Genomic DNA, 9,977 nt, shown 5'->3' with positions numbered 1-9,977 from the left:
TCACCATTCACTTGCATTGTATGGACCAAAAGAGCTGAGATGTTCTTCTAAAAATCTTCATTTGTGTTCTGCTGAAGAAAGAAAGTCATACACATCTGGGATGGCACAAGGGTGAGTAAATGATGAGAGAATTTTCATTTTTGGGTGAACTATCCCTTTAAAAGTGTGACAACCAGCCCTGGTCTCTCCTCTAGATCAAAGTAACTATGGTGAATATGATCAAATATTTTTTTTAAGAAATAGGAAATAAATGACTAAAATAGCAAACTATTGAGGAAAGACATAATGTCAAAACCTTTCTTTGTCCTAAAACCTAGTGAAAATAATCAGTAACCGTTAAGATGAGATCTAAATCTCAGATATAATCAGTTAACTCCTGATAAAGTATTGATCTTGAACCTCACAGAGCAACATCAGCCAACGTAACACTGGCATCCACATCACACTAATACCATTTAGGAATGACAAAATGAAAAGAATAAATTGTGCCCTGCTGTGATTTCAGGTTTAGTCTCTTCCAAACGGCTCTCTTGCTCACTATGGCAGGCAGCATCTACTAAATCCAGCAGACCAGATGAAATAGAGGCATAGGGCATTCAGAGCTGTCAAGCAGCATTAATCACTGAAGCAATCTCTGGCAAGCCATTAATCTCACTATACACCATTTAAAATAGCTTACAGGGTGGGGGCCTGGGAAGCTCAGCAAGTAAAGACGCTGACTACCACACCTGGAGTCGCAAGTTCAAATCCAGGGCGTGCTGAATGACTCCAGCCAGGTCTCCTAAGCAACCAAATTGGCCCGGTTGCTAGGGTGGGTAGAGTCACATTGGGGTAACCTCCTCGTGGTCGCTATTATGTGGTTCTCGCTCTCAGTGGGGGGCATGGTAAGTTGCACGTGGATGCTGCAGAGAATAGCGTGAAGCCTCCACACGTGCTAGGTCTCCGCGGTAACACGCTCAACAAGCCACGTGATCTTGGTAGGTCTGTCTTTAAAGGTTTATAAGTTATCGTTAAAAATCAATTCACCTTTGGAGAAAATTCATGGGATTTTTACTACCGGAGCCAGACTGTTGCACTCTATTCCATTTGGTGGTACAGTTTCCATTTGGTTCAGGCTAGTGGAACAAAAATTAAACACTTCACCTTTAAATTCCGGGTGGACTTACATCTGAATAAATGACTTTATTCCAAAATCACATCTAACAATGATGTTTCAGAATGATGCCAATGACCTTAAGTGTTTGGCTCACCAAGAGAGATCTTCTCGCCTGAGTCAGCAGGCAACAGAAAGACCAGCAGTGCCAGTGTAGAGATGAGCACACAGGGGATGAGTAGATTTAAACCATAATATAGCGTCCGTCTCCGCATCACAACTGTGAATGTCACATCTGGGTATGGCTCCTTACAACAGTCATAGAATCTCTCATTCCGCCGACCCGGAACCTCTGCGCATAATTTAATGGGCAATGTTATAAAATGAATGCACTGATATCCTATACTAGTCTCTCATTTTGTAATTGGAATTGATACAATTACTGGCTCTCATATACTTATAACTTAAACAAATAACGGTGTAAATTCAGTGTATCACTAAGTTTCAGTGTGTCTTATTGTAATAAATCACATATATTACAATTACATAATATATACTGTATATTCATACAGGGGAGTAGGATCGATCTGAAAACTGGGGGGGACACATTCTAACACCCTGTCTACAAGGGACTACATATGTTATTTTTAATAATATATGTGTTATAAACTATATCTATTTTTTTCTGACTCCTTCCTTTTTCCTGTATTTCTTCAATAAATTGCTCACTGTTCTTTGTATATGTAGTGTACAAAAAAGATCAAACCATTATTTCAATGTCTCAGCAGAACAGGTTTGAACATAAAGTTCAGTGACAAAGACAAATTCTATATTTGCATAAAAGCATTAGTAAAAAAAAAAACGAAATTTACAGTGAAAGCATAATATTTTGATTTAAAAAGATAGATACATTTTTATGTTTTGTTCCTCATTCCACATACAAATGTACCTTTAAAGGTACACAATAGATCCTTAGGGTACAATTACAGTATGTACCCTGAACAAGTTATGAATTTTAACTATAGGTTCAAAAAAGCTTCCCTTGAGGGTATCACCCCAGTGATGGCCGTTGTACCTTAAATGGTACCTTTTTTCTGAGTTTGTATGAGAAGAAATGTTGCATACAATGTACGCTTTACTTAATATAAAACTGTATATAAAATAAAATAAATATATATATATATATATATATCTTTGTAACACCTACCAACGAGGTCCCACTCTCCATTGGCGATGTATCCTGTGATGTCAGCCTCAATCATCTGCAGGTCCAGAGACCATCCTCCATACGTCCAGGAGCCAAACTTCAAATCACACCTCTGAAGATCAAAGGGGAACCATCGGACATCGATGTAGCAGGTGCTTTTGAATATCCCTGTGAACATAAATGTGAGTTGACTAGTGTGGAATATATATTTGTTGGAAGGTAGTACAAGTTACATAATTAAACAAATTTAAAGGGATAGTTCAACCAAATATGAAAATTCTCTCATCATTTACTCACCCTCATGCCATCCCAGATGTGTATGACTTTCTTTCTTCTGCAGAACACAAATTATGATTTTTAGAAGAATATCTCAGCTCTGTAGGTCCATACAATGCAAGTGAATGGTGACCAGATCTTTGTAGTTCCAAAAATCACATAAAGGAAACATAAAAGTAATCCATAAGACTCTAGTGTTTACATCTATTTCTTCAGAAGCGATATAATAGGTGTGGGTGAAAAAAAGATAAAAATTGAAGTAATTTTTTTACTCTAAATCTCCACTTTTACATCTGAAAGTCACATGTAGTGCCTGCTTAGTTTCACATCTGAAAGTGAAGGTTAAAGTGGAGATTTAGAGTAAAAAAGGATTACATATTCCTCTGTTTCACACCCACACCTATTATATTGCTTATGAAGATATAGATTTAAACACTAGAGTCTTATGGATTACTTTTAAGTTTCCTTTATTTGATTTTTGGAGCTACAAAGGTCTGATCACCATTCACTTGCATTGTATAGACCTACAGAGTAGAGATATACTTCTAAAATCTTCTTTAGTGTTCTGCTGGAGAAAGAAAGTCATACACATCTGGGATGGCATGAGGGTGAGTAAATGATGGGAGAATTTTTGTTTTTGGGTGAACTATCCCTTTAAGATCACTTTAAATCATAATCATAACTATACCAACAACATACTCAATAATAACCACACTTAAATAATAATTACAAAAATTATAATTTCCTTGAGTAAAATGTAGAAAATAAGATATCTGAGCATAAAATTCCATTATAAAACTCAAATGGTGATGAAAATGAACCTCTAGAGAATCAGTCTATGAGATGACTGCCATAAATTGAAGGTGCCTGTACAGACAAATGTAAAAAAAAAAAAAAACAATTATTTAACTTTAGGCAGTTGATTAAGGCACGTACTATATCACCTTCCCTCTCTGTTTCATTGCTTTCTTTTGCCATAAAGCATAACCAGACTTCTGACAAAGCTTTGTGGACATTCAAGAGAAGGCAATCTCTTCAATGTCACCACAAAAGAATGTAATGCAAACTCAGTGCCAGGAGCACATCTACTCATGAATCAAAGTTTATCTCGGGATAGTCCCCAGATCAGCTTTGCACAGCAGGAAATGAGTGGAGCCGAGTCAATGAAGCAGTGGAAGTGAATGCTGCACTGGCAAGCATACACTCACCTTAAAGAGTATATCAGTGAAAAACTCTCCATGCACCAAAAATAGGACGGTGATTAATTGATAATATTGGAATATTAGGTAGATTTCTCTTTGTGTAAATTGGTGTGAACTAAGTGTATGATTTGGGTTTGCCATATGATTTTAAAATAATATTAGCTGAATTTGGCAAATGTTTTTGGGATCTGACTGCAGAAATATCCTATTCACAGATGTATTTGTCACCCAAGATATATTTATCCTGCATCCTAAATGGTCTGAGAAGGTTTACTGAGATAAAGTAAATCATGTAGGGATGGGAAATGTAAGGAATTTAACAATTCTGACTATGATTCCGAATCCACATCACGATTCCGGTTCTGTAACGCTCGTTTGTAGAAGAACAATTGGTCCTTACTTAGTATATATAACATTGTTTTTTAAAGTACAATTAAGACAAGAACTGCTCTGACCAATCAGTGAGTAAGTCACTGGACTGATTTAACCCAATATCTCATTCAATTATTCATTAAAAGAACCAGTTCATTAGATTCATTAGTTGGTGAATCACACACAAATGTTCATGCTGTATATTTTTGTGTGCAGCCAATGAGGGCAGCACAAAAGAAAGATGTGTTGACTATTTATTGTTGTATTATTTTGCTGTGCCCAGTCTTTTGGTGTAAGAATGAAGAAAGTTAACAGAACATGAAAATAAAATGGCATAAAACTAATTCTGTTCCAGTACGTTTTTAAAAAAGTGGAACATGTTCTGAACAAAAACCACTTCTCAGTTGTCAGCCCTAGTCATTTTTAGGTGTAAAAAAAAACATTTATTGCACTTTGAAGTAAAACCTTATCTAAAGTGTACCTGGTGGTAGATACTGGCAGGCACCAGACGAGTTCACCAGCACATTAGTATGAAAGGTGGCATCAAATCTTTCATCAGCACTGCAAAAAAAAAAAAAAAAAAAAAGACAAATGTTTTTAACTAGAGAACATATAACCTTAGAGGAACACTTAGAAATACTTCTGAATGATAGACTTTACAAAATAAATACAATTCATCTGCGGTTTTGCACCACTGATAGTTATGCAGCAAGCACCAGATTTCAGAAAAAAATCAAATAAAAATTTTCTTGACCCCTATTCAATTAAATGTTCTGATCAGGGTCAAAAATGTATGGGGGTTTGGGACTGAAAGTGACAAAAAAGCCCCTGAAATTCAAAATTTAGGGGCAAAAAAATGGCCCTATAATGAATTCAGTCCTTTTTAATGTTCTTTTTTATTTTTATATATTTCCTAGAATTTTATTCAAAGCCTAATGCATATTGTCACAAAATATTAATTGATTTTGATTTAAATTCATAAGTGACAGCCTTAATGAATTAATTAGAAATGTATTCAAATAAACTGATTAAAGTATTTTTAATAAAAAAAATAAGTGATTTTTTTTAAATGCCCTCATATATATATATATATATACATATATATATATATATATATATATATATATATATATATATATATATATATATATATATATATATATATATATATATAAATGCACCCCAAATCTTATATTTTTTATATTTTATATATAAAGTTATTGCCCAATAATAAAAAAGTTCATTTCTGACCCTGGTTCTGATATCGTGAAAGTATCTCTTCAAATTAATTCTCAAAGGCTAAATGGACATGAGTGAAGGCCAGTTCAAGATTAAAGAAATCACTCCTGGGGAAAACAGCACAAGCACTGCAGCTTAATCAACTCTTTAGGCTGCATTCCAGTAGACAGAGACAAATGAGGTCAAATAGGTCATTTCCTTATGGCATAGAGCAAACTTATGGTCCATTCTGTCAGTTACCAGCACTTTCTTCCAAAGCAATTTACCATCTCTCCAGAAATCCTCCAAAAACATAGGGTTCAGACTTGAAAAGCTACATCAATTGCATATAGGACCATTGAAATTTAATAATAATTATTTCATTAAAAATTTCTTCAGTTATGCACCCACTGAACACCCCTGAGGGTTTTGAAGACACAGTTTTGAAAAGCTGTATCTGTGTTTGTAAGGAACCCTTGTTTTATAGCTGATGTTTCAGTACAGTATAATTATCTACATTATTACATGTATGAAGGCCACTATTAACAAACCTGTTATAAAGTAAGATGTCAGGTTTCCAGATTTGACTATCAGGGAATCTTACTCTCGTCACACCAGGATATGCAGAGGTGTTCCACTGAAGATAGTAGTCATACCAGTACTGAAATAAAGCGATTGTTTTTTTTTTTTTTCTCATAATTTAGTCCATTACACTTCAGTATCACTGAGTCAGCAGTTCACTTCATTCACAAAAGTCAACCAGGAACAATATATAATATGTTATGAATCACACACACACACAGACACACACACATATAGTATATTCCCGAGTAAAACATTCCCTATAATTTTGGTTTTCAAATTGGTAAAATTTGTTGTCTTACCAGCTGTAACCAAATGTTAGTTGTAAGTACTTGATTCTTCTCATCCTGTAGATGAAGAAACATATTAAAGCACTATTTAAAAGACAGTGGAAAGCTGTGTAAAGAACCATTCCAGAGCCAGCCTTAAAGGGACAGTTCACCCAAAAATAAAAATTCTCTCATCATTTACTCACTCTCATGCCATCCAAGATGTGTATGACTTTCTTTCTTCTGCAGAACACTAACAAAGATATTTAGAAGAATATTTCAGCTCTGTAGGTCCATACAATGCAAGTCAATGGTGGCCAAATCTTTGAAGGTCCAAAAAGCACATAAAGGCATCATAAAAGTAATCCATAAGACTCCAGTGGTTTAATCCATGTCTTCTGAAGTGATATGATAGGTGTAGATGAGAAACAGATCAATATTTAACGAACTTTTTTTTTTAATTTATTTTTTTTACAATAAATCTCCACTTTCACTTTCACGGTCTTCTTTTGTTTTTGCTGATTCGCATTATTCGTGCATATCGCCACCAACTGGGCATGGAGGAGAATTTAAAGAAAAAAAGACTTAAATATTGATCTGTTTCTCACCCACCCCTACCATATCACTTCAGAAGACATGGATTAAACCACTGATGTCATATGGATTACTTCTATGCTGCCTTTATTTACTTCTATGCTGCCTTTATTTGCAAAAACTTTCTTAAGTGCATGTACATGTGGTCATTGAGTCAATGAGTTGAACTTGAGAAGTGGATCAGACAGATTTTTGTGAACTAGATTAACCGATTCACTGAAAAGATCAGACTCAAAAGAATGGTTTGTTTACGAATTGTACATGGCTACTTCTCTCATGAACTCTCATAAAGCTGTTGTGTGGCTTCAGAAGACTTGGAATATAATGCACAAGTCATATGGACCATTTTTATTTCTTTAATGCTGTTTTTTGGAGCATGATAGCCCCAGTCCTCATTCACTTGTATTATATATTATATATGGAAAAGAGTGGCCAGGATATTCTTAAAACAATTTCATTTTCTGTTGAAACAAAAAAAAAAGCATACTAGTTTGGAACGACATCTGGGTGAGTAAATGATGGCAGAACTTTAATTTTTGGGGGTGAACAATTCATTTTAGTGTGTATCTCACTCCATGTTTATAAAATATAACAGGCTACATCTGTACAGTAAGACTAAAATGCTTAACTTTTTTGGAAGATAAAGTCATTCTTGTAAGTAAAGAAAACTAAGTGCTTAGATAACTTTGTATCTGGCTGAATTAAACATGTTCCTTTTTTCTAATCCAATTCCCTATTCAAAGTGCCATATTTTGTTTATGCGTGTCAAACAAAGACACAAGAGAGCTGAACTCCCCTGTCAATATTAGAGACATGACACTTAAAAGAATCCAGTGTAATCATATATTAAATCTAAGTGGCACACTAATGCAAATAAGATGAAAAGTGCAGTCAATTACTTTCTGGGAAATATAAATTAACTATAAGGAGTAAATAACCCAGGCTAAGGCTGTCTATTAATTCTACAAGCCACAGTAATTAGATAAATGAAGATAAATGGGCTCCAACAAGCAAATCTTATACTCTATACTCATTCTATATACTCTAAGATTGGGATGAAGATGGCACACAGATTAAATTCTTATTCACTATTTAAAAGCATACAGACCTGGGATTTAAATGTAAGGGTATAGTTCACCAAAAAATGAAAATGTACTCACCCACATGCCATCCCAGATGTGTATGACTTTCTGTCTTCTACTGAACACAAACAAAGACTTTTAGAAGAATATCTCAGCTCTGTAGGTCCATACAATGCAAGTGAATAGTGGCCAGAACTTTAAAGCTAAAAAACACTAAAAGTAATCCACATGACTCCAGTGGTTAAATCTAAGTCTTCAAAATCAAAATCATAGGTGTGGGTGAGAAACAGATCAATATTTAAGTCTTTTTCTTTTTCTTTAAATGATCCTCCCTGCTCATGCACGAAGAATGCGAATCGCCAAAAACAAAAGAAGAAGCCCATTGTACAAAGGTGCCTCTGTCTGTTCCTGGAAGGCAGCAGATGCCCTAAACCTACCCCCACCCTAATCTTAACCATATGGAGCCTGTAAGGCTGAGTACCTGCCAGGAAAAACCTGAGGCACCTTTCTCCCATCACGAAAGAAGAACTCTTAGGAGAGAAGTGCGCTAAGGAGGACTGATGGAAATGGACATTTATAATAAAAAAGGATTTAAATATTGATCTGTTTCTCACCCACATCTGTCATATCACTTCTGAAGACACGGATTTAACCAATGGAGTCTCATGGATTACTTATATGCTGCCTTTATATGCTTTTTGGAGCTTCAAAGTTTTGGTCACCATTCAATTGTATTGTGAGGACCAACAGAGCTAAAATATTTGTCAAAAAAATCTTAGTTTGTGTTCTGCAGAAGAACGAAAGTCACACGTGAGGCATGAGGGTGAGTAAATGATGAGAGAATGGTCATTTTTGGGTGAACTATTCCTTTATACCTGGAAATAAGCAAGTTTTATTACTTATGAAATATTTATAACAAAGAAAATGTATAATGTAAAATGAAGAAGAAATATTTAAGACTCTGCGCTAATTCTAGGTCACTTACTGTATAAAATGTATGCAATTTGTGACTTCTTTGTACAAAAGGCCGGATTTCCTTGATAAACTTTTTTTTATCACACCTGATGCTCTTTGGTACATTCTTAAATCTTGTCTTAGAAGCAGCTACATAAATTGACAATATTGATAATGCATATATTGATGCCCATAAATATACTCACATGAACAAGTCTAATCAGGTAACGTTTAATGGATATGTCAACTCTGGACTCACATTTAATGGCAGGAGGCAATGAAACCAAACCATCAATTGCAATTGCTGTCCAAAAACTGCAGTTCAAATATATCCAAGCGGGCATGAAATGATGTACCCAATTTACTTTAATATCTTAAGATCGATACATCAATAAAAACAGGCCGCTATTCAAGGCAGCTCACAAGTATTTTACAATCAAACATCCATTACGCTATTCACTCACCACTCCATAAGCAAGTTGTGGTGGCAAAATAAAGAGTATATTCCCAAATTCCCATCTTCCTATAAAATAAAAATAAAAATCAATAGCAGAAATGAGCAGAAAAGCGTGGAGGAATTCTAGGTGATTCTTCAGTCAGTGTTGTAAAAACACTCTCTCAGCATCTCACGAGCTGAAGAGAATACAGTCTCATACAGCGGCATCAAAGTTGGCATGATGCCCCACCCCCTTTAGTCTGTTTATAAATTACAGCAATGACAGTCTCTCTCTCTCGCTCTCTCTCTCTCTCTCACACACACACACACACACACACACACACACACACACACTTGTTTTTATATCATTGTGGGGTCTCTCCATAGACTTCCATGCATTTTATGGATTTTATACAGATCTAACGATAATTTTTATCCCCTACCTCTAAACCTAACCCTCACGGAAACCTTTTTGCATTTTTACATTTAAAAAAAAAAAACATCGTTTAGTATGCTTAATAAGCCATTTCCCACGTGGGGTTCGCTGGCTGTGCCCCACAAGGTAGGTGTTCTCAGGTTTTACTATCCTTGTGTGGACATTTGGTCCCCACAATGTAGTATAAACACACACACACACACACACACACACACAAACACACGTTTATATTTTGTTATTTTGTGGACTTCCCATT

General features: G+C 35.2%; 1 protein-coding gene across 1 annotated transcript in view; it reads right to left on the bottom strand.

The window, feature by feature from the left end:
• Window positions 1-9,368, bottom strand: part of LOC127440193 (neuronal acetylcholine receptor subunit alpha-7-like) — a 13,919-nt gene extending 4,551 nt beyond the window's left edge. The window contains exons 1-7 of the mRNA XM_051696657.1: window positions 9,314-9,368; window positions 9,206-9,222; window positions 6,253-6,297; window positions 5,920-6,029; window positions 4,632-4,711; window positions 2,301-2,468; window positions 1,251-1,445 (exon numbers count right to left, since the gene is read on the bottom strand). Of these exons, the coding sequence (XP_051552617.1) occupies window positions 1,251-1,445; window positions 2,301-2,468; window positions 4,632-4,711; window positions 5,920-6,029; window positions 6,253-6,297; window positions 9,206-9,222; window positions 9,314-9,368 (670 nt within the window). The remainder of the gene's footprint in view (window positions 1-1,250; window positions 1,446-2,300; window positions 2,469-4,631; window positions 4,712-5,919; window positions 6,030-6,252; window positions 6,298-9,205; window positions 9,223-9,313) is intronic.
• Window positions 9,369-9,977: the final 609 nt, after the last annotated feature.

Source organism: Myxocyprinus asiaticus, chromosome 1, assembly GCF_019703515.2.
Source record: "Myxocyprinus asiaticus isolate MX2 ecotype Aquarium Trade chromosome 1, UBuf_Myxa_2, whole genome shotgun sequence".
In the NCBI taxonomy this organism is placed as follows: domain Eukaryota; kingdom Metazoa; phylum Chordata; class Actinopteri; order Cypriniformes; family Catostomidae; genus Myxocyprinus; species Myxocyprinus asiaticus.
This window is presented reverse-complemented; position numbering and strand designations above follow the sequence as displayed.